At 41.7% G+C, this 27,140-nt stretch overlaps 7 protein-coding genes across 11 annotated transcripts in view; all 7 read right to left on the reverse strand.

The window, feature by feature from the left end:
- Positions 1-27,140, reverse strand: part of LOC139637842 (protocadherin alpha-C2-like) — a 47,050-nt gene that overhangs the window by 8,151 nt on the left and 11,759 nt on the right. For 2 of the 5 annotated variants that reach the window (XR_011694696.1, XR_011694697.1), the window contains exon 1: positions 5,373-8,813. The exons of 2 other annotated variants lie outside the window; for them this stretch is intronic. Coding sequence is in view for 1 of the 3 variants with exons in the window: in XM_071506758.1 (XP_071362859.1) it covers positions 21,669-24,071 (2,403 nt within the window). In the remaining 2 variants the exon portion in view is untranslated. Of the gene's footprint in view, positions 1-5,372; positions 8,814-21,668; positions 24,261-27,140 lie in introns of those variants that run through there. One more of the 5 variants, XM_071506758.1, reaches the window with a different exon arrangement.
- LOC139637849 (protocadherin alpha-C2-like) lies at positions 2,848-5,366 on the reverse strand. Its single transcript, XM_071506766.1, has one exon. The coding sequence runs from the start codon at positions 5,336-5,338 to the stop codon at positions 2,960-2,962; it is 2,379 nt and encodes a 792-aa protein (XP_071362867.1). The 5' UTR covers positions 5,339-5,366; the 3' UTR covers positions 2,848-2,959.
- On the reverse strand, positions 9,656-12,165 carry LOC139637839 (protocadherin alpha-C2-like). The gene has a single exon (XM_071506751.1). It carries the CDS (start codon positions 12,163-12,165, stop codon positions 9,676-9,678), a length of 2,490 nt encoding a protein of 829 aa, XP_071362852.1. The 3' UTR covers positions 9,656-9,675.
- LOC139637848 (protocadherin alpha-C2-like) lies at positions 12,638-15,091 on the reverse strand. Its single transcript, XM_071506765.1, has one exon. It carries the CDS (start codon positions 15,074-15,076, stop codon positions 12,653-12,655), a length of 2,424 nt encoding a protein of 807 aa, XP_071362866.1. The 5' UTR covers positions 15,077-15,091; the 3' UTR covers positions 12,638-12,652.
- LOC139637847 (protocadherin alpha-C2-like) lies at positions 15,441-18,231 on the reverse strand. The gene has a single exon (XM_071506763.1). The coding sequence runs from the start codon at positions 18,221-18,223 to the stop codon at positions 15,791-15,793; it is 2,433 nt and encodes an 810-aa protein (XP_071362864.1). The 5' UTR covers positions 18,224-18,231; the 3' UTR covers positions 15,441-15,790.
- Positions 18,696-21,381, reverse strand: LOC139637843 (protocadherin alpha-C2-like). The gene has a single exon (XM_071506759.1). The coding sequence runs from the start codon at positions 21,157-21,159 to the stop codon at positions 18,703-18,705; it is 2,457 nt and encodes an 818-aa protein (XP_071362860.1). The 5' UTR covers positions 21,160-21,381; the 3' UTR covers positions 18,696-18,702.
- On the reverse strand, positions 24,476-26,959 carry LOC139637844 (protocadherin alpha-C2-like). Its single transcript, XM_071506760.1, has one exon. The coding sequence runs from the start codon at positions 26,942-26,944 to the stop codon at positions 24,491-24,493; it is 2,454 nt and encodes an 817-aa protein (XP_071362861.1). The 5' UTR covers positions 26,945-26,959; the 3' UTR covers positions 24,476-24,490.

Consider the following 27,140-nt stretch of genomic DNA (forward strand, 5'->3'; position numbering starts at 1 on the left):
AGGGTTGGGCCAAACAAAGTGGGCTTGTTGTCCCAGAAAAAGAGGGTGGACTAAGTACATTAAAAATGAGTTTATTCAATGCATGCTTTTCAGGCCAGTGTCTCTGGTGAGGAGCAGCCCCACTTTACTTTTGAAGATCGATGGGTCTCAGTCATCTTTGACAATGACACCCAGCTGGATAGGAAAGTCAAATACCTGTCAGACTTCCTCGATAGCTTTTACACCCTCTCTGCTAAAGTTTGTGCAATGGTGTCCACTGACAGGATCAAATACATCGTAAATGTGATGCTGTCAGAGGTAGGTGGACAGCAGTTTGAACTTGTATCCATGAACACATTTTTTTCTGTTTCTTAAATACTTCAGAAAAATAAGTTATTGGTGGTTAAGATTAAAGTAGGTAAATATTGGTATTTTTTCTGTTCTATATAATTGAGATATTTGCAAACATTTTTTTTTAAAGTATATTTTACTTTGTTTTTATAAAATATTTCACCTAAACAATTACAGCAGGCTACAAACATCTTCACTTTCACTCCACTATGTAAAAGTAGAGAAGAAGACTGTATCTTCTGGAATAAAATACCTAACACAGGAATTGTATGAATTGTGGCAGTTTGGTTTGAGAGAAACTTGGTTTCAGCTCATTTTGGTCCTGCCTGGTACATGGCATGCATTGTAAAAAAGTCTGATGCACTAAATTTGTATTGTCAGTATATTTTCCATACAGAGCGTAAAAGATATAAAATGATATCATGTTGAGGGGTAGATGGAAAGGAGGGGCAGAAGAAAACAGCAGTGAGAAACAATAGCAAAAGAAAGGTACATGGAAAAAGTACAGAGAACTGGTGAGAAAATAAAAAGGAAGTTAGAAGGGAATAGGGAAGTATAAAGGGAAAAGTAAAGTGACAGATAAAGAACAACAGCATGTAACTGAGTGGCAGAGAAACAGGAATAAGGGAACAGAGATGAGAAAAGGAAAGAAAAAAGAAAAGAAGCACAGAAAATGAGAGACAGAAATGTACAAAGTGTAAGAAGGACAAATATTCAGACAGAAGGAAATTGAGAAATGGACCAAGAGTACAGCAGGAAAAACTAAGACACACTTATATATGGAGGTTTTAGTAGTAGTTAAAGGGCTATGTAGGTACTTGAAACTGTATAACAATTTATAATAATTTAATTAAATAAATAAAATAATAAATGTATAAAATAATAACTATTTATATTAGGAATACGTGACAATAAGAGGAGTAGAAACTGAGAAACACTGCCTTTGACCCAACAGCAAACTCAAAAAGCAGGAGCCTTAAAAACAGCAGTGACCCTATCAGCAGCCATGACACAGGACACCAAGGTTTAACAAGTAAAGGGTTAAGGCAGGCAGGAAAAAGGAAAAAAAAAAAAAAAAAAAAAAAAAAAACTAACAATGTTCAAAATCACAATTGTAGGCAGGAAGATTCAGGCACAACAAAAGGGCTGCAACGCTACTACTAGAAAACATAAACCACAGCGTGGCAATGACTAGGCTGTGCAGTAATAATGGATCATTTTGGCAGGCAGTTGCAAGGTCAGGTGACTGGTAAAGGAAAGAACACAATGAGGACAACTGGTGGGCAGGAGAAGAAGTTGTGAGTGGGCAGATAAACAAGATGAATTAAATGATTTCTCAGTCAAATGTTGTTAATTTTGACAAAACCTTTTCGGAAACCTTTTAATCAAAATGTCCTCATGTAAAGATCAAATGAAATATAAGCACATTAATGGCTAAATTATTGTTCTAACACGGGCCACGGTAAAGACCTTGGCAAAAGTTAGGAAAATAGCACTGGAAGAAACAATGAGATGTGGAGCGTGGCAAGTGAGAGGAAAGGTGAGAAAACCACAGCAATTTTTGTTTGAAAGAAGAAAATTAACCAATTCACCAATCTATGAAGATGTTTTGATTTCATTTTAAAGGGTAAAAGTAACTTTTGTCGTGAAGTGAGATAGATGAGCTCTTCATGGGAATCAAAAATGAAAGGGAGAGAAATTTACATGATGAAACAAAAGTTTCACAAATCTGAAACTGTGTTTTAAAGAGTCTCTGGCTTCTTTGAGATATAGTCAAGATTTGACCAGTCCCGGTATAATAGTTTTTAATCTGGACCTGGACCAATGTGGTCTAGATGTGAAAAAAGCTGTAAAATCTCCCTATTTTTGCACTTTCACAACTACTGTAAGAGTTTCACAAATCCTAGACCGTGTTTTAAGGACTCTTAAATCTCTCTGGGCTAATCTAGTCCAGATTTGACCAGTCTTCAATCAAGGTTTCACAAATGTGAAAGTGGGTTTCAGACAACGTTAAGGCTTTACCTAAAATGTCAAACACATTCTCACAACAGTAGAAGTTGCATAAAAATTAGTTGCTATAAGTTAAGTTTCCCTTAACTTTCAACTTAAATACTAAATTGGCAACGACCTTTGGGTTTTGTATGGGACTTGGAATTCTGGTTTCCATTCATTATATGTTTGCATTTGTGTATAAACATTTTTGTGGTTTGTTTGTTTTTTTGTCATGTGTATACAGTGGTTGCAAAGGCAGACAGCGTGTATCACTGTATCCTCTTCCCTTCATGTTCTGAAAGTTTTATGTGCAAGTGTCTGTGTGTAAAAGCAGTGCAAAACATGATGAAATCAAGTGTCCATGTGTGGCACACTTGATTTCATCATGTTTTGCACACACACGGACACTTGATTTCATCGTAACTCATTCCTCCTTCCAATACCTAAAATAACAACAATAACAAGGAAAATCTATTTAGGAAAGGGAAAATACAGATTATTTATTAATGCAACTAAATCTAGATGCGGTTATTATTTTTTTATGCATGATAACACACACACACACATAAAAAGTAAAGAAAAGAGCGCAATTTCTTGAGCACGAGCCTTACAAAAAGGCCATGACTGCTTTGGTCACTTATGATTGTACACACAGTGAACACATATTTCCCCATACCTGCAGAGTGGAAGCTGCTGAGTCACTAGTCTCTGTCAGCCCTGTGCCTCTTGGTAAACTGGACACGATGTATCTGGAGCCCTTTGGCAGAGGCTGTCTGACCACCAGCTTTCCTTTCCTGGTCTCTGCTAGAAACAGACTGTACCAGTAGGCATCGTTGGAGACCAGAGTGGAATCTGCAATGGTGGAGTTCCTCTCACTGATCACACTGTTCCTGCAGGGAGGAGCTGCTTTGCTGCTCTTGGGTTTCTGACACTTGAGCACAATGGTGACCAATATGGTGATCAGCAGGAGAAATGACACAGAGCCCAGGCCAATCACCAAGTACAGGTTGAGGTCTGAGAAGATGTCATACTCCAGAGGCACCTCAGTCATGTCAGAGTAGGCCTTAACAGCAGTCTCCACCGTGGACAGCTTGATGGTGACTGTAGCAGAGAGAGCAGGGTCCCCGTTGTCCTTGGCAACAACAACCAGTCTCTGGTGGCGTGGATCTCTGTAACTGAACATCCTCATAGTCCGGATCTCTCCATTGTATTGATCCAGACTGAACAAGGTGGTGTCAGTCACCTGCAGAAACTGGTAGGTAATCCGAGAGTTGTGCACCGAGTCGGTGTCCAAGGCTATCACCTTGGCAACCAGAGATCCTTTATCGGTGGATCTGGGGATCTTTTCCTCCACCACTGAGCCATGTGCTCTCCATGGAGAGACAATAACAGGAGCGTTGTCGTTCTGGTCCACAATAATGATGTGGACAGTCACGTTACTGCTGAGTGGAGGAGAGCCAGAGTCTCTGGCCTCGATGTGGAAAAGAAACTCCTTCTCAATCTCATAGTCAAAAGTTTTTAGAGCGTAAAGATTACCGTTCTCTGGATTGATGGAGAACAGCATGGACATGGAGGTGTTGGCTATCTCCTTCTCTAGGATGAAATAAACTAGATACTGGTTTTCATGGAGGTCAGGGTCAAAGGCAGTGAGTGAACTGAGCAAGGCCCCAGGTGCATTATTCTCCATTACACGTATAGTATAAAATGACTGAGGGAACTGAGGAACATTGTCATTGATATCCAGCAGCTCTAAAGTCATAGTTTCATTGTCAGATAAAGGAGGAGAACCTCTGTCTGTAACAGTGAAAGTGATTTCATATTCTGGGACCTTCTCACGGTCTAACGGCTCTGACACCACTAATTCATAATAGTTATCAGAGGATTCTCTCAGTTTGAAAGGCATATTATCTGGAATATGAAGGTCAACCACTCCATTGTCCCCTGAGTCTTTATCACTGACACTAACTACAGCTATCACTGTGTCTATTGGTTCATTTTCTTTTATAGGACTTTGAAAGGATTTGATGGAAATTTCTGGGTGATTATCGTTCATATCTGTCACCTGTATTGTCAGTTTACACTGTCCAGATAAAGAGTTTTGACCTTTATCACTGGCAATAATTTCCATTTCATAAAGTTTAATATCTTCATAATTAATCATCTCTTTCACTCTGATTTCACCATTTTCTGGATTCAGGTTAAACATATTTTGTGTTCTCTCTGACGTATACAAACTATATGAATAAACAACATCGGAATTGGACCCTTCATCTAAATCACTGGCGTTTAGTTTGATGACCAGACTTCCAATCGGGGAGTTTTCCATCACATCTACCACGTATCTGTCTTTTTCAAATGAAGGGGCGTTGTCGTTCACATCAAGCACGCGGACAATGATGCTGGCTGTACCTGTGCGCGTGGGGACTCCACCGTCCACAGCAGTCAGAATGAGATGATGAACAGCCTGCTGCTCTCTGTCTAAAGCCTTTTTAAGGATCAAATCTGCAAACTTCGACCCATCTCTCCCGGTCTGAATTTCAATGGAGAAGTGTTCACTTGAGCTCAGGTGGTAATTTTTCACAGAATTCGTCCCAACATCTGGATCTGCAGCGTTGTTCAGTGAGAATCTCTCTCCAATGGGGCTTGATTCAGAGATGTCCAGATGCATCGTTCCTCGCCGAAAATGAGGGGCGTTGTCGTTAATATCCACAATTTCCACCTCAATATTAAACATTCGTATCGGGTTTTCAATTGCAGCATCTAATTTAAGAAAACAAGACGTGGCTGTTTTCAAGGGGCACAGAAACTCTCTGTCTATTCTTTCCAAAATAAAGAGCTCTCCCGTGTCTTTGTTAATGTCAAGATACTTTTTGTTGCCTACAACGTCTATGCGCATTTTTCGTTTATTCAGAGTTTTTACATCTAATCCCAGATCAGTTGCTAAATTAGCAACGACAGAGCCTTCCTCCATTTCTTCGGGTACAGAATAATGGGTGACAGTGGATACCGTGTTCATGATGGCAGAAAGAAAAAGAAACACGGAAACGTACCCTCTCAGGCAATTCTGAGTATGATCCGCCATAGCGAAGAATCCGTTTTTAACGCCTTGGAATGTGATGAGTGTTTGAGCAATGAGAAAAAGTCCTTCTCTTCGTCTTTAAAAGGTAACGAGGCTCCTCTGTGAAAACGTTTCTTTCTACTGGGATCAGCAGAGATTTGCGTGGAATATGTCTGCCTGCCCAGCCTCCAATCAACTATCTTGAGAACGATGACTTCATCAGTGAGTATGTTTTCGTGGAGAGTAGCGACGTGAACAGTCCTTTATCAGCCTCTGCGCCTCATGAAATATCGAGGATTTCAAGGTTTTGTTATGAGTTGTGTAGTAACTTTTCATTTCGGTTAGAACGTATTAAAATATTTGTTCTGTTTTATTGCCTGTTGCCTATTTTTTTTATACGTTTGTAAAGGCACTTATTTTATAAGATTTTTATCATGCGTACAGACGACTATATAATATTCCGTCAGTACAGATAAATTATGTCACAGCATTTTCCTTCGTGTTTGACTTTTAGGCGCTGTTTTGTATGCGTAAAACCAGTTCAATATAGTTAGGTAAACTCATTTGGTCTCTCTTTCAATCTGTTACTGTCATTACCTATGTAATCTCGATTTTAAACTGTACATATGTACAGTATAGGAGGCCAAACTGATTTATGGAAGGCACCAATGGTGGAAATACACAGTGATTTGTCTTATATTTAAAAAAAAATAAAATAAAATAGTTGTTATACCATATACACAATATCTGGATGTCAACTTTGATTACAATCAGTAAGAAGGTGTTAGATATGTTTGCTTACTCATTGACAAAACAATAATGAATTGTACATTTTAAGGGTTTGGACACCTATGTGCAAGACAGCAAGATGAATGCTGAAAAAAATATTTCGAGGAAATCTTCACCTTCAGTGACAAAACAACAACCGTTATAAAATGTAGTGATGCACGCGATTATTTATGCCATTGTTGGATGGAAATTCTCCAAGAACATCTGTGCAAACACACATTTAAGTGAGGTTTTCCCATACCTGTAGAGTGGAAGCTGCTGAGTCACTAGTCTCTGTCAGCCCTGTGCCTCTTGGTAAACTGGACACGATGTATCTGGAGCCCTTTGGCAGAGGCTGTCTGACCACCAGCTTTCCTTTCCTGGTCTCTGCTAGAAACAGACTGTACCAGTAGGCATCGTTGGAGACCAGAGTGGAATCTGCAATGGTGGAGTTCCTCTCACTGATCACACTGTTCCTGCAGGGAGGAGCTGCTTTGCTGCTCTTGGGTTTCTGGCACTTGAGCACGATGGTGACCAATATGGTGATCAGCAGGAGAAATGACACAGAGCCCAGACCGATCACCAAGTACAGGTTGAGGTCTGAGAAGATGTCATACTCCAGAGGCACCTCAGTCATGTCAGAGTAGGCCTTAACAGCAGTCTCCACCGTGGACAGCTTGATGGTGACTGTGGCAGAGAGAGCAGGGTCCCCGTTGTCCTTGGCAACAACAACCAGTCTCTGGTGGCGTGGATCTCTGTAACTGAACATCCTCATAGTCCGGATCTCTCCATTGTATTGGTCCAGACTGAACAAGGTGGCGTCAGTCACCTGTAGAAACTGGTAGGTAATCCGAGAGTTGTGCACCGAGTCGGTGTCCAAGGCTATCACCTTGGCAACCAGAGATCCTTTATCGGTGGATCTGGGGATCTTTTCCTCCACCACTGAGCCATGTGCTCTCCATGGAGAGACAATAACAGGAGCGTTGTCGTTCTGGTCCACAATAATGATGTGGACAGTCACGTTACTGCTGAGTGGAGGAGAGCCAGAGTCTCTGGCCTCGACATGGAAAAGAAACTCCTTCTCAATCTCATAGTCAAAAGTTTTTAGAGCGTAAAGATTTCCGTTCTCTGGATTGATGGAGAACAGCATGGACATGGAGGTGTTGGCTATCTCCTTCTCTAGGATGAAATAAACTAGATACTGGTTTTCATGGAGGTCAGGGTCAAAGGCAGTGAGTGAACTGAGCAGGGCCCCAGGTGCGTTATTCTCCATTACACGTATAGTATAAAATGACTGAGGGAACTGTGGAACATTGTCATTGATATCCAGCAGCTCTAAAGTCATAGTTTCATTGTCAGATAAAGGAGGAGAACCTCTGTCTGTAACAGTGAAGGTGATTTCATATTCTGGCACCTTCTCTCGGTCTAACGTCTCTGACACCACTAATTCATAATAGTTATCAGAGGATTCTCTCAGTTTGAAAGGCATATTATCTGGAATATGAAGGTCAACCACTCCATTGTCCCCTGAGTCTTTATCACTGACACTAACTACAGCTATCACTGTGTCCAATTTTATGTTTTCATTCACTGGACTCTGAAATGATTTGATTGAAATTTCTGGGTGATTATCATTCATGTCCTCCACAAGAATTTTCACTCTACATTGTCCTGACAAAGCACTGGCTCCTTTATCAGTTGCTATAACTTCCATATCAAAAATCCTGACATCTTCATAATTTAACACTCCTTTTACAGTAATCTCACCTGTATTTGGGTTTAAATTAAATGTTTCTTGCGTTTTCTCTGACGTATACAAACTATATGAGTATATTAAATCGGAATTTGACCCATCATCCAAATCTGTTGCATTGGGATGAATAACAAGACTTCCAATGGGAGAATTTTCCATGACAGTGATGTGGTAGGTCTCTTCATCAAATGTAGGGGCGTTGTCATTTGTGTCTAAAACATGAACTATAATGCTGGCAGTACCAGAACGAGATGGGCTACCGCCATCTACCGCTGTAAGTATTAAATAATGAACAGTCTGCTGCTCTCGGTCTAATTTTTTTTTCAGTATCAAATCAGCAAATTTTGATCCATCCCTTCCCGTTTGAATCTCAGTTGTGAAATAATCACTTTCCGTCAAGCGGTATGTTTTGACAGAGTTTGAGCCAACGTCTGGGTCGACCGCATTGCTTACAGAGAAGCGTTCACCAGGTTGTGTAGCTTCTGAAATATCTAAATCTATGGTGTCTCTTCTAAAATGAGGTGCGTTGTCGTTTATGTCCAGTATTTCCAATTCAATATAAAATATCCTCTTGGGGTTTTCAATTATTGCTTCCATTTTCAGGTAGCAGGATGTCTTGGCGGGACAGAGAGATTCTCTGTCAATTCGTTCAACAATGTACAGCTCCCCCGTTTCTTTGTTCACATCCAGATATTTCCTACTGGCAATGATCTCGATGCGCATTTTCCGTTCGACTAACGTCTTCACGTCGAGTCCCAAATCTCCAACTAAATTTGCAACGACAGAGCCTTCTTCGAGTTCCTCGGGGACAGAATAGTGCGTTACAGCTGATGTGAAATTTAAGGTGGCAACGAAAAGAAGAATTGCCGACACATACCTTTTCCAATGTTGAGAACAGATAAAACCTTCCATTGTCACCCTGGATCTTTGTTTTCCTCAGTATAGTGTAAAACCTTCCGCGCAGGATTTAGGAACGACACGAAGCTTCAGTCAGTTTCCCAAAAGAAATGTGAGGACAGACACTGAAAAAATCCTGAAAATCCAAATTGGTTCAGCACCAGGAGCTGTTCGTTTGTGTCCTCTCCATTTCACTGAGCGGATAACTGTCATGGTGAACGTGATGTCACAAAAGTATAGCCTACGTGACTGGGGAACAGCGACGCTGCATGTAAGACACAGACCATGTCAGCAATGTTAATATATGCAAATGTAAATTACTTTTCTCTGCCAAAGTCAGCCTCGACCGGAACACATGCTGTACATTCGCCTTCGTCGTCTTGGTCGGTTTGGAGGTTTTTCTTAAACTGTTTCGTTCTCTTTTATATGGTTTGTTTGATGATATAACGCAATTCTAATCAAACGGTGTTCTTTTGTCTGAAATAATGTTAAGTTGTGTTTTATGTATTTGTTTGATTTTTGTTTTTTCTTTTTGTTTTTCATGTCCCATTCCCCGTCTACTTTCCTTGCTATACTGAATGAGAAAAGCTCCCAGTGATTAATTGTAAGAGACGGGAATTACAAATTCCAGTTGTTGGAAGTGCGTCACTGAAACAAATGAATTACTATATTATGGTTTCTATTATTATTGTAAATTGAGTGCCACCGCACAAATTTGACTATAAAAGTAAAACATTGACCTCTGTTGCATAATAGAGAAGAAATAAATGTAGGGCGTCTTGAATGAATATGTAGGCTATATATTCTAAGTTGCAATACTGAAAGACGAAAACTTTCACAGAAAGTTTACACATTATATAGTCCAATATATTAGGATTTAAAAAGTGGTCGTCAATGAAAGGAACATCGATCCAAAGGTATTACATCTGATAAAGCTGCCAGAAGAAAACATTCTCACCTGCAGAGTGGAAGCTGCTGAGTCACTAGTCTCTGTCAGCCCTGTGCCTCTTGGTAAACTGGACACGATGTATCTGGAGCCCTTTGGCAGAGGCTGTCTGACCACCAGCTTTCCTTTCCTGGTCTCTGCTAGAAACAGACTGTACCAGTAGGCATCGTTGGAGACCAGAGTGGAATCTGCAATGGTGGAGTTCCTCTCACTGATCACACTGTTCCTGCAGGGAGGAGCTGCTTTGCTGCTCTTGGGTTTCTGACACTTGAGCACGATGGTGACCAATATGGTGATCAGCAGGAGAAATGACACAGAGCCCAGACCGATCACCAAGTACAGGTTGAGGTCTGAGAAGATGTCATACTCCAGAGGCACCTCAGTCATGTCAGAGTAGGCCTTAACAGCAGTCTCCACCGTGGACAGCTTGATGGTGACTGTAGCAGAGAGAGCAGGGTCCCCGTTGTCCTTGGCAACAACAACCAGTCTCTGGTGACGTGGATCTCTATAACTGAACATCCTCATAGTCCGGATCTCTCCATTGTATTGGTCCAGACTGAACAAGGTGGCGTCAGTCACCTGTAGAAACTGGTAGGTAATCCGAGAGTTGTGCACCGAGTCGGTGTCCAAGGCTATCACCTTGGCAACCAGAGATCCTTTATCGGTGGATCTGGGGATCTTTTCCTCCACCACTGAGCCATGTGCTCTCCATGGAGAGACAATAACAGGAGCATTGTCATTCTGGTCCACAATAATGATGTGGACAGTCACGTTACTGCTGAGTGGAGGAGAGCCAGAGTCTCTGGCCTCGATGTGGAAAAGAAACTCCCTCTCAATCTCATAGTCAAAAGTTTTTAGAGCATAAAGATTACCGTTCTCTGGATTGATGGAGAACAGCATGGACATGGAGGTGTTGGCTATCTCCTTCTCTAGGATGAAATAAACTAGATACTGGTTTTCATGGAGGTCAGGGTCAAAGGCAGTGAGTGAACTGAGCAGGGCCCCAGGTGCGTTATTCTCCATTACACGTATAGTATAAAATGACTGAGGGAACTGAGGAACATTGTCATTGATATCCAGCAGCTCTAAAGTCATAGTTTCATTGTCAGATAAAGGAGGAGAACCTCTGTCTGTAACAGTGAAAGTGATTTCATATTCTGGGACCTTCTCACGGTCTAACGGCTCTGACACCACTAATTCATAATAGTTATCAGAGGATTCTCTCAGTTTGAAAGGCATATTATCTGGAATATGAAGATCAACCACTCCATTGTCCCCTGAGTCTTTATCACTGACGCTAACTACAGCTATCACTGTGTCCAATTTTATATTTTCATTGACTGGACTCTGAAATGATTTGATAGATATTTCTGGGTGGTTGTCATTCATGTCTTCAACCAAAATCTTTATGGTACATTGTCCTGATAAACTATTGGCTCCATGGTCGGTGGCTATAACTTCCATATCATAAATCCTGAAATCCTCATAGTTTAACATTCCCTTGACAGTAATTTCACCAGTGGAAGGATTCAGATTAAACGTTTCTTGTGTTTTCTCTGAGGTATATAAACTGTATGAGTATGTTATGTCAGAGTTTGATCCCTCATCTAAGTCTGTTGCATTGAGATGAATCACAAGACTTCCAATGGGAGAATTTTCCATTATTTTTATATTATAATTCAATTTCTCAAAAGTAGGAGCGTTGTCATTAGTGTCCAAAACATGTACAATAATTCTGGCAGTACCAGAACGAGCAGGTTTGCCTCCATCTACAGCTGTGAGTATTAAATTATGAACAGCCTGCTGCTCCCGATCTAAAGCCTTTTTTAAGATTAATTCAGCAAACTTCGAACCATCTCTTCCTGTCTGAATTTCAATATTAAAATTTTCACTTTCACTCAGATGGTACGTTTTAACTGAATTGCTTCCAACGTCGGGATCAACTGCATTACTGAGAGAGAATCTCTCTCCTGTTGGCGTCGCTTCAGACATGTCTAAATGTATGGCGTCTCTACGAAACTGTGGGGCGTTGTCGTTCATATCCAGAATTTCAACTTCTATGTTAAATATTCGTAATGGGTTTTCTAATATGACCTCCAGTTTGAGATAGCATGACGCTGATGACTTGGTTGTACAAATATATTCCCTGTCAATCTTCTCAACGATATAGAGTTCACCAGTCTCTTTGTTCACGTCCAGATATTTCTTATTTGCAATGATGTCAAGACGCATCTTCCTCTGATTCAGTGTTTTAACATCCAGGCTGAGATCAGTAGCAAGATTTGCTACAACTGATCCTTCTTTCATTTCCTCGGGTATTGAATAATGGGTCACTGAGGTCAATGTGTTACGAACGAAACAAAAAAGAATAACGAGGAGCACGTACCTTTTCCGAGACTCCATTGTTACAAAGGACCGCATTATTGTGTGTGAGTTCACCGGCTTTCAGTCTTTATAATGTAGGTTTCCAGTATTATTGACTTTTGCTGTAATGGCGCTGATCCCAAACATATTGACACAGTTTTAATGCCGAGGGTATTTTTACGACTAAATAAGACGCGAACCTTTTCGGAGCGGAGTTACAGGACCACGGAGCTGTCCGGATGAGTCACGATCTGCCGTACCGTCAATGACGCACTATCATGGCGTTCATGGGCTGGCATTTTAGTAACAAACAGCGCCACCCTTTTGGTTTTTCAAGATTAATTTAACTACATTTAACCTTAAAATGTCATATATCAGTATGAATAATTTAATTCAGTCATGCTGACTGGAAAAATCAGATTTATTGACTCCCTTTTTGAGCTGAACCAATGAGTATTCATTACTTCAAAATTCCTACAGCAGGATATAAAATAAATTCTGACTTAATATGAATAAATCTTAAATAGCAGAACAAATTTGATTATTAGATTCCTACCTGCAGAGTGGAAGCTGCTGAGTCACTTGTCTCTGTCAGCCCTGTGCCTCTTGGTAAACTGGACACGATGTATCTGGAGCCCTTTGGCAGAGGCTGTCTGACCACCAGCTTTCCTTTCCTGGTCTCTGCTAGAAACAGACTGTACCAGTAGGCATCGTTGGAGACCAGAGTGGAATCTGCAATGGTGGAGTTCCTCTCACTGATCACACTGTTCCTGCAGGGAGGAGCTGCTTTGCTGCTCTTGGGTTTCTGACACTTGAGCACGATGGTGACCAATATGGTGATCAGCAGGAGAAATGACACAGAGCCCAGACCGATCACCAAGTACAGGTTGAGGTCTGAGAAGATGTCATACTCCAGAGGCACCTCAGTCATGTCAGAGTAGGCCTTAACAGCAGTCTCCACCGTGGACAGCTTGATGGTGACTGTGGCAGAGAGAGCAGGGTCCCCATTGTCCTTGGCAACAACAACCAGTCTCTGGTGGCGCGGATCTCTGTAACTGAACATCCTCATAGTCCGGATCTCTCCATTGTATTGGTCCAGACTGAACAAGGTGGTGTCAGTCACCTGCAGAAACTGGTAGGTAATCCGAGAGTTGTGCACCGAGTCGGTGTCCAAGGCTATCACCTTGGCAACCAGAGATCCTTTATCGGTGGATCTGGGGATCTTTTCCTCCACCACTGAGCCATGTGCTCTCCATGGAGAGACAATAACCGGAGTGTTGTCATTCTGGTCCACAATAATGATGTGGACAGTCACGTTACTGCTGAGTGGAGGAGAGCCAGAGTCTCTGGCCTCGATGTGGAAAAGAAACTCCTTCTCAATCTCATAGTCAAAAGTTTTTAGAGCGTAAAGATTACCGTTCTCTGGATTGATGGAGAACAGCATGGACATGGAGGTGTTGGCTATCTCCTTCTCTAGGATGAAATAAACTAGATACTGGTTTTCATGGAGGTCAGGGTCAAAGGCAGTGAGTGAACTGAGCAAGGCCCCAGGTGCATTATTCTCCATTACACGTATAGTATAAAATGACTGAGGGAACTGAGGAACATTGTCATTGATATCCAGCAGCTCTAAAGTCATAGTTTCATTGTCAGATAAAGGAGGAGAACCTCTGTCTGTAACAGTGAAAGTGATTTCATATTCTGGGACCTTCTCACGGTCTAACGGCTCTGACACCACTAATTCATAATAGTTATCAGAGGATTCTCTCAGTTTGAAAGGCATATTATCTGGAATATGAAGGTCAACCACTCCATTGTCCCCTGAGTCTTTATCACTGACACTAACTACAGCTATCACTGTGTCTATTGGTTCATTTTCTTTTATAGGACTTTGAAAGGATTTGATGGAAATTTCTGGGTGATTATCGTTCATATCTGTCACCTGTATTGTCAGTTTACACTGTCCAGATAAAGAGTTTTGACCTTTATCACTGGCAATAATTTCCATTTCATAAAGTTTAATATCTTCATAATTAATCATCTCTTTCACTCTGATTTCACCATTTTCTGGATTCAGGTTAAACATATTTTGTGTTCTCTCTGACGTATACAAACTATATGAATAAACAACATCGGAATTGGACCCTTCATCTAAATCACTGGCGTTTAGTTTGATGACCAGACTTCCAATCGGGGAGTTTTCCATCACATCTACCACGTATCTGTCTTTTTCAAATGAAGGGGCGTTGTCGTTCACATCAAGCACGCGGACAATGATGCTGGCTGTACCTGTGCGCGTGGGGACTCCACCGTCCACAGCAGTCAGAATGAGATGATGAACAGCCTGCTGCTCTCTGTCTAAAGCCTTTTTAAGGATCAAATCTGCAAACTTCGACCCATCTCTCCCGGTCTGAATTTCGACCGCAAAATATTCACTCTCGCTAAGATGATAGGTTTTTACTGAATTCGAACCAAAATCGGGATCAATAGCATTGGTCAGTGAAAAACGCTCCCCTGGTGAGGTCGACTCGGATATGTCCAAATGCATTGTGTCTCTACGAAAATGAGGTGCATTGTCGTTAATGTCCATTATCTCAACTTCAATGTTGAACAGTCGAATTGGATTTTCAATTGTTACGTCCATTTTAAGAAAACAGGAAGGATTCTTGCTGTTGCATAGATATTCCCTGTCAATCGTTTCAGCAACGAATAGCTCTCCTGTTTCTTTGTTGATATCAAGATATCTCTTACTTGCAATGACATCAAGTCTCATTTTGCGGCGACCCAAGGCTTTGGCATCAAGACCCAAATCCAACGCTAGATTAGCAACCACAGATCCCTGCTCCATTTCCTCGGGAATTGAGTAGTGTGTAACGGCAGATGTAGGAGACATGGCCGCACACAATAAAATGAACAGCGAGACGTACCTTCTCCAAAGCCGGTTGCGGAATTTAAAATCCATGATCATTATTTCGTGTTTGTCAGCAATAAAAGGGTATTCTAATAAATAGAAATTATATGTTGGTTTCAGGACAACGTTACTGTATGAAAATACAAAAAAATAAGAATATTTTTTGCGACCCTGGCCTTCTTGATAAGAGAGCTGTACAGAAATGGCTGTTCTGCTTCTTTCAATAACCGTCTAGCCGAAGTTGCGTCACAACGACGTTGTTTTGGTGGTGAGGAGCGACGCTGTGTGTCAAATATTGCTGATACCATCTGGAAACGAAAACACGAGACTTATATCTTAATATTTCTAAGTATATCGAGCATTTATTGTGACAATAATTAAAAATACACGATAAAATTATTTTGTGTCACTCAGTTAGTCGGTACGAGGGTATGCTGAAAAAAATAAGGTGAATGTACAGCATGTTTGAGCCGCAATTTACGCAGTCGTGATCAGAAATTTGATGGAGGTGATTTTAGAACGTGAAGAGGTTTTTTTGGTTTGGGTTTTGACGGTGGCTTTTACAGATTGACATATTAAAAATGTGTTTATAAGTTTCAGGGTATAGCCCCGAAAAGGTGGATGTCAAAATGACCAGGACCTTTTCTTCAAACATTATATTCCAGGACCAAATGGGGTGCTAAATAAATAAACAATTAAATCTATTAATGCCAGCAGAGTAGAGGGTTGAATATCTATCAAACTAACTTTCTTAGGTTAACTCAGAACAACTCATGTTGAGATATATTTAATTGATGTTTTCCATACCTGCAGAGTGGAAGCTGCTGAGTCACTAGTCTCTGTCAGCCCTGTGCCTCTTGGTAAACTGGACACGATGTATCTGGAGCCCTTTGGCAGAGGCTGTCTGACCACCAGCTTTCCTTTCCTGGTCTCTGCTAGAAACAGACTGTACCAGTAGGCATCGTTGGAGACCAGAGTGGAATCTGCAATGGTGGAGTTCCTCTCACTGATCACACTGTTCCTGCAGGGAGGAGCCGCTTTGCTGCTCTTGGGTTTCTGGCACTTGAGCACGATGGTGACCAATATGGTGATCAGCAGGAGAAATGACACAGAGCCCAGACCGATCACCAAGTACAGGTTGAGGTCTGAGAAGATGTCATACTCCAGAGGCACCTCAGTCATGTCAGAGTAGGCCTTAACAGCAGTCTCCACCGTGGACAGCTTGATGGTGACTGTGGCAGAGAGAGCAGGGTCCCCATTGTCCTTGGCAACAACAACCAGTCTCTGGTGGCGCGGATCTCTGTAACTGAACATCCTCATAGTCCGGATCTCTCCATTGTATTGGTCCAGACTGAACAAGGTGGTGTCAGTCACCTGCAGAAACTGGTAGGTAATCCGAGAGTTGTGCACCGAGTCGGTGTCCAAGGCTATCACCTTGGCAACCAGAGATCCTTTATCGGTGGATCTGGGGATCTTTTCCTCCACCACTGAGCCATGTGCTCTCCATGGAGAGACAATAACAGGAGCGTTGTCGTTCTGGTCCACAATAATGATGTGGACAGTCACGTTACTGCTGAGTGGAGGAGAGCCAGAGTCTCTGGCCTCGATGTGGAAAAGAAACTCCTTCTCAATCTCATAGTCAAAAGTTTTTAGAGCATAAAGATTCCCATTCTCTGGATTGATGGAGAACAGCATGGACATGGAGGTGTTGGCTATCTCCTTCTCTAGGATGAAATAAACTAGATACTGGTTTTCATGGAGGTCAGGGTCAAAGGCAGTGAGTGAACTGAGCAGGGCCCCAGGTGCATTATTCTCCATTACACGTATAGTATAAAATGACTGAGGGAACTGAGGAACATTGTCATTGATATCCAGCAGCTCTAAAGTCATAGTTTCATTGTCAGATAAAGGAGGAGAACCTCTGTCTGTAACAGTGAAAGTGATTTCATATTCTGGCACCTTCTCACGGTCTAACGGCTCTGACACCACTAATTCATAATAGTTATCAGAGGATTCTCTCAGTTTGAAAGGCATATTATCTGGAATATGAAGGTCAACCACTCCATTGTCCCCTGAGTCTTTATCACTGACACTAACTACAGCTATCACTGTGTCCAATTTTATATTTTCATTGACTGGACTCTGAAATGATTTGATAGATATTTCTGGGTGGTTGTCGTTCATGTCTTCAACCAAAATCTTTATGGTACATTGTCCTGATAAACTACTGGCTCCATGGTCGGTGGCTATAACTTCCATATCATAAATCCTGAAATCCTCATAGTTTAACATTCCCTTGACAGTAATTTCACCTGTGGAAGGATTCAGATTAAATGTTTCTTGCGTTTTCTCTGAGGTATATAAACTGTATGAGTATGTTATATCAGAGTTTGATCCCTCATCTAAGTCTGTTGCATTAAGATGAATAACAAGACTTCCAATGGGAGAATTTTCCATTATTTTTACACTTAAACCTAACTTTTCAAATGTAGGAGCGTTGTCATTAGTGTCCAACACACGTACAATAACACTGGCAGTGCCAGAACGAGCAGGTGTGCCTCCATCTACAGCTGTGAGTATTAAATTATAAACGGCCTGCTGCTCCCGATCTAAAGCCTTTTTCAAAATTAGTTCAGCAAATTTCGACCCTTCCCTTCCTGTCTGTACTTCAATATTAAAATGCTCACTTTCACTCAGATGGTACGTTTTCACTGAATTTCTTCCAACATCAGGATCAACTGCATTACTGAGAGAGAATCTCTCTCCTTTGGGCGTCGCTTCAGATATGTCTAAATGTATGACGTCTCTACGAAACTGTGGAGCGTTGTCGTTCATATCCAGAATTTCTACTTCGATATTAAATATCCGTACTGGGTTTTCTAAAATTACCTCCAGTCTCAGGTAGCATGACGCCGATGACTTTGTTGTACAAATATATTCCCTGTCAATCTTCTCAGCGATATACAGTTCACCAGTCTCTTTGTTCACATCCAGATATTTCTTATTCTCAATAATATCAAGACGCATCTTCCTCTGATTCAGTGTTTTAACATCCAGGCTGAGATCAGTAGCAAGATTTGCTACAACTGATCCTTCTTTCAATTCCTCGGGTATTGAATAATGAGTCACAGAGGTTGATACGTTACGACCGAAAGAAAAAAGAAAAAGTGCAATGAGCAGCACGTACCTTTTACGAGACTCCATTGTTACAAAGAACCGCACTGTTATATGCGTTTTTGCTGCAGTACAGTCTTTATATCCTAGGATTCCAATAATACTTGAAATTTGCTGTAACGGTCCTGATCCAAAATATATTTTCACAGTTTTAATCCCGAGGATATCTCAGCAATGAATGGGCTACGACGTGCGCCTTTTGGGAGCGGAGTTTCAGCACCGCGGAGCTGTCCGGTTGATTCACGATTTGCCGTAACGTCAAGGCCTTACTGTCATGGCGTTCATGGGCTGGAATTTTACTAACGAACAGCGACACCCTGTAGGATTTACAAGACTCTTACAGCTGCATTTAATATAATGAGTTTCTTTCTTTCTTTTTTTTTTTTTTTTAATCAACGTGAATTTAAATTAAGTATTGCTGGCGAGAAAAAATCTAATTTATTTACACCCTTTTTTGACCTTAAGTGATGAAGTGTAATTACTTTAAAATTACGAAAATATGAAACAAATTATGATTTAATTTTGATAAAATATAAATATAAAAAGAACAGTTGACACTGGATTCCTACCTGTAGAGTGGAAGCTGCTGAGTCACTAGTCTCTGTCAGCCCTGTGCCTCTTGGTAAACTGGACACGATGTATCTGGAGCCCTTTGGCAGAGGCTGTCTGACCACCAGCTTTCCTTTCCTGGTCTCTGCTAGAAACAGACTGTACCAGTAGGCATCGTTGGAGACCAGAGTGGAATCTGCAATGGTGGAGTTCCTCTCACTGATCACACTGTTCCTGCAGGGAGGAGCCGCTTTGCTGCTCTTGGGTTTCTGGCACTTGAGCACGATGGTGACCAATATGGTGATCAGCAGGAGAAATGACACAGAGCCCAGACCGATCACCAAATACAGGTTGAGGTCTGAGAAGATGTCATACTCCAGAGGCACCTCAGTCATGTCAGAGTAGGCCTTAACAGCAGTCTCCACCGTGGACAGCTTGATGGTGACTGTAGCAGAGAGAGCAGGGTCCCCGTTGTCCTTGGCAACAACAACCAGTCTCTGGTGGCGTGGATCTCTGTAACTGAACATCCTCATAGTCCGGATCTCTCCATTGTATTGGTCCAGACTGAACAAGGTGGCGTCAGTCACCTGCAGAAACTGGTAGGTAATCCGAGAGTTGTGCACCGAGTCGGTGTCCAAGGCTATCACCTTGGCAACCAGAGATCCTTTATCGGTGGATCTGGGAATCTTTTCCTCCACCACTGAGCCATGTGCTCTCCATGGAGAGACAATAACAGGAGCGTTGTCGTTCTGGTCCACAATAATGATGTGGACAGTCACGTTACTGCTGAGTGGAGGAGAGCCAGAGTCTCTGGCCTCGATGTGGAAAAGAAACTCCTTCTCAATCTCATAGTCAAAAGTTTTTAGAGCGTAAAGATTACCGTTCTCTGGATTGATGGAGAACAGCATGGACATGGAGGTGTTGGCTATCTCCTTCTCTAGGATGAAATAAACTAGATACTGGTTTTCATGGAGGTCAGGGTCAAAGGCAGTGAGTGAACTGAGCAGGGCCCCAGGTGCGTTATTCTCCATTACACGTATAGTATAAAATGACTGAGGGAACTGAGGAACATTGTCATTGATATCCAGCAGCTCTAAAGTCATAGTTTCATTGTCAGATAAAGGAGGAGAACCTCTGTCTGTAACAGTGAAAGTGATTTCATATTCTGGGACCTTCTCTCGGTCTAACGGCTCTGACACCACTAATTCATAATAGTTATCAGAGGATTCTCTCAGTTTGAAAGGCATATTATCTGGAATATGAAGGTCAACCACTCCATTGTCCCCTGAGTCTTTATCACTGACACTAACTACAGCTATCACTGTGTCCAATTTTATATTTTCATTGACTGGACTCTGAAATGATTTGATAGATATTTCTGGGTGGTTGTCGTTCATGTCTTCAACCAGAATCTTTATGGTACATTGTCCTGATAAACTACTGGCTCCATGGTCGGTGGCTATAACTTCCATATCATAAATCCTGAAATCCTCATAGTTTAACATTCCCTTGACAGTAATTTCACCTGTGGAAGGATTCAGATTAAATGTTTCTTGTGTTTTCTCTGAGGTATATAAACTGTATGAGTATGTTATATCAGAATTTGACCCCTCATCTAAGTCTGTTGCATTGAGATGAATAACAAGACTTCCAATGGGAGAATTTTCCATTATTTTTATATTATAATTCAATTTGTTAAATGTAGGAGCGTTGTCATTAGTGTCCAAAACACGTACAATAACACTGGCAGTGCCAGAACGAGCAGGTTTGCCTCCATCTACAGCTGTGAGTATTAAATTATGAACGGCCTGCTGCTCCCGATCTAAACTCTTTGTTAAGATCAAATCAGCAAACTTCGAACCATCTCTTCCTGTCTGAACTTCAATATTAAAATGCTCACTTTCACTCAGATGGTACGTTTTAACTGAATTTCCTCCAATATCAGGATCAACTGCATTACTGAGAGAGAATCTCTCTCCTTTGGGCGTCGCTTCAGATATGTCTAAATGTATGACGTCTCTACGAAACTGTGGGGCGTTGTCGTTCATATCCAGAATTTCTACTTCTATGTTAAATATTCGTACCGGGTTTTCTAGTATTATCTCCAATTTTAGATAGCATGTTGCTGACGACTTTGAGGGGCAAAGATATTCCCTGTCAATCTTCTCAACGATATAGAGTTCACCAGTCTCTTTGTTCACATCCAGATATTTTTTATTTGCAATGATGTCAAGACGCATCTTCCTCTGATTCAGTGTTTTAACATCCAGGCTGAGATCAGTAGCAAGATTTGCTACAACTGATCCTTCTTTCATTTCCTCGGGTATTGAATAATGAGTCACAGAGGCTGATACGTTACGGCCCAAAGAAAAAAGAATCAGAACGAGGAGGACCACGTACCTTTTCCGAGACTCCATTGTTATAAGAGACCACGTTGGTGTTTACGTAATTTGCTGCAATTCAGTCTTTATTATGTTGGTTTCCAGTAATGCTGATTTTTTTCCGGAATGTTCTCATCCCAAACATAGTCACACAAATTTAATCCCGAGGAAAATCCAGCACTAAAACGAAAGAACGCGTTTTCGGAGCGGAGCTTCAGCACCACGGAGCTGTCCGGTTGATTCAATCATGCCGTAATGTCAACGATGCACTATCATGGCGTTCATGGGCTGGCATTTAACGAACAAACAGCGACACCCTTTGGGGTTTGCAAGACTCTTTTAGCTGGGTTTAACATCATGAACTTAGAAAGTCTTGTTTTGTTATCAATAAGAGTTGAAAATGAGTATTGTTGACAAGAAATTAGATTTATGAAATCGTTTGAGCTTTATTACTTAAAAAAATTACAACACAGGCCTAAAACGAATTCTGACTTAATATTGATAAAATATAAATATTAAAACAAATGTATGTATTGGATTCCTACCTGCAGAGTGGAAGCTGCTGAGTCACTAGTTTCTGTCAGCCCTGTGCCTCTTGGTAAACTGGACACGATGTATCTGGAGCCCTTTGGCAGAGGCTGTCTGACCACCAGCTTTCCTTTCCTGGTCTCTGCTAGAAACAGACTGTACCAGTAGGCATCGTTGGAGACCAGAGTGGAATCTGCAATGGTGGAGTTCCTCTCACTGATCACACTGTTCCTGCAGGGAGGAGCTGCTTTGCTGCTCTTGGGTTTCTGGCACTTGAGCACGATGGTGACCAATATGGTGATCAGCAGGAGAAATGACACAGAGCCCAGACCGATCACCAAATACAGGTTGAGGTCTGAGAAGATGTCATACTCCAGAGGCACCTCAGTCATGTCAGAGTAGGCCTTAACAGCAGTCTCCACCGTGGACAGCTTGATGGTGACTGTAGCAGAGAGAGCAGGGTCCCCGTTGTCCTTGGCAACAACAACCAGTCTCTGGTGGCGCGGATCTCTGTAACTGAACATCCTCATAGTCCGGATCTCTCCATTGTATTGGTCCAGACTGAACAAGGTGGCATCAGTCACCTGTAGAAACTGGTAGGTAATCCGAGAGTTGTGCACCGAGTCGGTGTCCAAGGCTATCACTTTGGCAACCAGAGATCCTTTATCGGTGGATCTGGGGATCTTTTCCTCCACCACTGAGCCATGTGCTCTCCATGGAGAGACAATAACAGGAGTGTTGTCATTCTGGTCCACAATAATGATGTGGACAGTCACGTTACTGCTGAGTGGAGGAGAGCCAGAGTCTCTGGCCTCGATGTGGAAAAGAAACTCCTTCTCAATCTCATAGTCAAAAGTTTTTAGAGCGTAAAGATTACCATTCTCTGGATTGATAGAGAACAGCATGGACATGGAGGTGTTGGCTATCTCCTTCTCTAGGATGAAATAAACTAGATACTGGTTTTCATGGAGGTCAGGGTCAAAGGCAGTGAGTGAACTGAGCAAGGCCCCAGGTGCGTTATTCTCCATTACACGTATAGTATAAAATGACTGAGGGAACTGAGGAACATTGTCATTGATATCCAGCAGCTCTAAAGTCATAGTTGCATTGTCAGATAAAGGAGGAGAACCTCTGTCTGTAACAGTGAAAGTGATTTCATATTCTGGGACCTTCTCACGGTCTAACGGCTCTGACACCACTAATTCATAATAGTTATCAGAGGATTCTCTCAGTTTGAAAGGCATATTATCTGGAATATGAAGGTCAACCACTCCATTGTCCCCTGAGTCTTTATCACTGACGCTAACTACAGCTATCACTGTGTCCAATTTTATGTTTTCATTGACTGGACTCTGAAATGATTTAATAGATATTTCTGGGTGGTTGTCATTCATGTCTTCAACCAGAATCTTTATGGTACATTGTCCTGATAAACTACTGGCTCCATGGTCGGTGGCTATAACTTCCATATCATAAATCCTGAAATCCTCATAGTTTAACATTCCCTTGACAGTAATTTCACCTGTGGAAGGATTCAGATTAAATGTTTCTTGTGTTTTCTCTGAGGTATATAAACTGTATGAGTATGTTATATCAGAATTTGACCCCTCATCTAAGTCTGTTGCATTGAGATGAATAACAAGACTTCCAATGGGAGAATTTTCCATTATTTTTATATTATAATTCAATTTGTTAAATGTAGGAGCGTTGTCATTAGTGTCCAAAACACGTACAATAACACTGGCAGTGCCAGAACGAGCAGGTTTGCCTCCATCTACAGCTGTGAGTATTAAATTATGAACAGCCTGCTGCTCCCGATCTAAAGCCTTTTTTAAAATTAGCTCAGCAAATTTCGACCCTTCTCTTCCTGTCTGAACTTCAATATTAAAATGCTCACTTTCACTCAGATGGTACGTTTTAACTGAATTGCTTCCAACGTCGGGATCAACTGCATTACTGAGAGAGAATCTCTCTCCTGTTGGCGTCGCTTCAGATATGTCTAAATGTATGACGTCTCTACGAAACTGTGGGGCGTTGTCGTTCATATCCACAATCTCTAGTTCTATATTAAAAATTCGTACTGGACTTTCGAGTATTATCTCCAGTCTCAGATAACAAGACGACTTTGCAGGACAAATATATTCCCTGTCAATTTTCTCCACAACATACAGTTCACCAGTCTCTTTGTTCACGTCCAGATATTTCTTATTTGCAATGATGTCAAGACGCATCTTCCTCTGATTCAGTGTTTTAACATCCAGGCTGAGATCAGTAGCAAGATTTGCTACAACTGATCCTTCTTTCATTTCCTCGGGTATTGAGTAATGAGTCACTGAGGTCAATGTGTTACGAACGAAAGAAAAAAGAATAACGAGGAGCACGTACCTTTTGCGAGACCCCATTGTTACACAGTACCACATTGTCGTGTGCGTGGTTACTGCATTTCAGTCTTTGTCATGTAGGTTTCCAGTAATATTAAAGTTTGATGTCAAGGTCCTGATCACAAATATATTTACACATTTTAATCCCAAATATATCTCGGCGTTAAAAAGAGCAAAAGCGTTTACAAAGCGGCGCTTCAGGACCACAGAGCTGCGTGGTTGATTCACAATCTGCGGCAACGTCAATGACTCACTGTCATGGCTTACAAGGGCTGGTTTTTAAGGGACCAACAGCGCCACACACTAGGTTTTTACTAGAATGCTTTAGCTGCGTTTAACTGCATAACCACTGCAGATATGGCTAAAGAGAACGGTTAGATTTATTGCTGTTCTTCATTAAACTAACTGATGAAGATTTGTAAGTCTTGACAAATCTGCAATATTTAACACAGCATGACTTAAAACGATAAATATAGAAACAGTTGTTGACACTGGATTCTCACCTGCAGAGTGGAAGCTGCTGAGTCACTAGTCTCTGTCAGCCCTGTGCCTCTTGGTAAACTGGACACGATGTATCTGGAGCCCTTTGGCAGAGGCTGTCTGACCACCAGCTTTCCTTTCCTGGTCTCTGCTAGAAACAGACTGTACCAGTAGGCATCGTTGGAGACCAGAGTGGAATCTGCAATGGTGGAGTTCCTCTCACTGATCACACTGTTCCTGCAGGGAGGAGCTGCTTTGCTGCTCTTGGGTTTCTGGCACTTGAGCACGATGGTGACCAATATGGTGATCAGCAGGAGAAATGACACAGAGCCCAGACCGATCACCAAGTACAGGTTGAGGTCTGAGAAGATGTCATACTCCAGAGGCACCTCAGTCATGTCAGAGTAGGCCTTAACAGCAGTCTCCACCGTGGACAGCTTGATGGTGACTGTAGCAGAGAGAGCAGGGTCCCCGTTGTCCTTAGCAACAACAACCAGTCTCTGGTGGCGTGGATCTCTGTAACTGAACATCCTCATAGTCCTGATCTCTCCATTGTATTGGTCCAGACTGAACAAGGTGGCGTCAGTCACCTGTAGAAACTGGTAGGTAATCCGAGAGTTGTGCACCGAGTCGGTGTCCAAGGCTATCACCTTGGCAACCAGAGATCCTTTATCGGTGGATCTGGGGATCTTTTCCTCCACCACTGAGCCGTGTGCTCTCCAAGGAGAGACAATAACAGGAGCGTTGTCGTTCTGGTCCACAATAATGATGTGGACAGTCACGTTACTGCTGAGCGGAGGAGAGCCAGAGTCTCTGGCCTCGATGTGGAAAAGAAACTCCTTCTCAATCTCATAGTCAAAAGTTTTTAGAGCATAAAGATTACCGTTCTCTGGATTGATAGAGAACAGCATGGACATGGAGGTGTTGGCTATCTCCTTCTCTAGGATGAAATAAACTAGATACTGGTTTTCATGGAGGTCAGGGTCAAAGGCAGTGAGTGAACTGAGCAGGGCCCCAGGTGCGTTATTCTCCATTACACGTATAGTATAAAATGACTGAGGGAACTGAGGAACATTGTCATTGATATCCAGCAGCTCTAAAGTCATAGTTTCATTGTCAGATAAAGGAGGAGAACCTCTGTCTGTAACAGTGAAAGTGATTTCATATTCTGGGACCTTCTCTCGGTCTAACGGCTCTGACACCACTAATTCATAATAGTTATCAGAGGATTCTCTCAGTTTGAAAGGCATATTATCTGGAATATGAAGGTCAACCACTCCATTGTCCCCTGAGTCTTTATCACTGACGCTAACTACAGCTATCACTGTGTCCAATTTTATATTTTCATTGACTGGACTCTGAAATGATTTGATAGATATTTCTGGGTGGTTGTCATTCATGTCTTCAACCAGAATCTTTATGGTACATTGTCCTGATAAACTACTGGCTCCATGGTCGGTGGCTATAACTTCCATATCATAAATCCTGAAATCCTCATAGTTTAACATTCCCTTGACAGTAATTTCACCTGTGGAAGGATTCAGATTAAATGTTTCTTGTGTTTTCTCTGAGGTATATAAACTGTATGAGTATGTTATATCAGAGTTTGATCCCTCATCTAAGTCTGTTGCATTGAGATGAATAACAAGACTTCCAATGGGAGAATTTTCCATTATTTTTATATTATAATTCAATTTGTTAAATGTAGGAGCGTTGTCATTAGTGTCCAAAACACGTACAATAACACTGGCAGTGCCAGAACGAGCAGGTTTGCCTCCATCTACAGCTGTGAGTATTAAATTATGAACAGCCTGCTGCTCCCGATCTAAACTCTTTGTTAAGATCAAATCAGCAAACTTCGAACCATCTCTTCCTGTCTGAATTTCAATATTAAAATGCTCACTTTCACTCAGATGGTACGTTTTAACTGAATTGCTTCCAACGTCGGGATCAACTGCATTACTGAGAGAGAATCTCTCTCCTGTTGGCGTCGCTTCAGATATGTCTAAATGTATGACGTCTCTACGAAACTGTGGGGCGTTGTCGTTCATATCCACAATTTCAACTTCTATGTTAAATATTCGTACCGGGTTTTCTAGTATTATCTCCAATTTTAGATAGCATGACGCTGATGACTTTGTGTTGCAAATATATTCTCTGTCAATCTTCTCCACAACATACAGTTCACCAGTCTCTTTGTTCACATCCAGATATTTCTTATTTGCAATGATGTCAAGACGCATCTTCCTCTGATTCAGTGTTTTAACATCCAGGCTGAGATCAGTAGCAAGATTTGCTACAACTGATCCTTCTTTCATTTCCTCGGGTATTGAATAATGGGTCACTGAGGTCAATGTGTTACGAAGGAAAGAAAAAAGAACAATGAGCAGCACGTACCTTTTGCGAGATTCCATTGTTACAAATGACGGCATTATTGTGTGTGAGTTGACCGCATTTCAGTCTTTATGATATAGGTTTCCAGGAATATTGAATATTGCTGCAACTGCCTTGATCCCAAATATCTTAACACAATTTAATCCCGGCGATATATCAGCAACAAATTGGACGAGAGCGATTTCGGAGCGGAGTTTCAGCACCATGAAGCTGTCTGGTTGATTCACGATCTGG

This window comes from Trachinotus anak, unplaced genomic scaffold (genome assembly GCF_046630095.1).
Source record: "Trachinotus anak isolate AG129_WGS33_773 ecotype Australia unplaced genomic scaffold, CSIRO_AGI_Tana_v1 ptg000021l, whole genome shotgun sequence".
NCBI lineage: Eukaryota > Metazoa > Chordata > Actinopteri > Carangiformes > Carangidae > Trachinotus > Trachinotus anak.

Bases quoted from the DNA above. Each gene is read 5' to 3' on its own strand.
- LOC139637849 (XM_071506766.1), bottom strand. From the start codon at position 5,338: ATGAACACGGTATCCACTGTCACCCATTATTCTGTACCCGAAGAAATG.
- LOC139637839 (XM_071506751.1), bottom strand. From the start codon at position 12,165: ATGCGGTCCTTTGTAACAATGGAGTCTCGGAAAAGGTACGTGCTCCTC.
- LOC139637848 (XM_071506765.1), bottom strand. From the start codon at position 15,076: ATGATCATGGATTTTAAATTCCGCAACCGGCTTTGGAGAAGGTACGTC.
- LOC139637847 (XM_071506763.1), bottom strand. From the start codon at position 18,223: ATGGAGTCTCGTAAAAGGTACGTGCTGCTCATTGCACTTTTTCTTTTT.
- LOC139637843 (XM_071506759.1), bottom strand. From the start codon at position 21,159: ATGGAGTCTCGGAAAAGGTACGTGGTCCTCCTCGTTCTGATTCTTTTT.
- LOC139637844 (XM_071506760.1), bottom strand. From the start codon at position 26,944: ATGCCGTCATTTGTAACAATGGAATCTCGCAAAAGGTACGTGCTGCTC.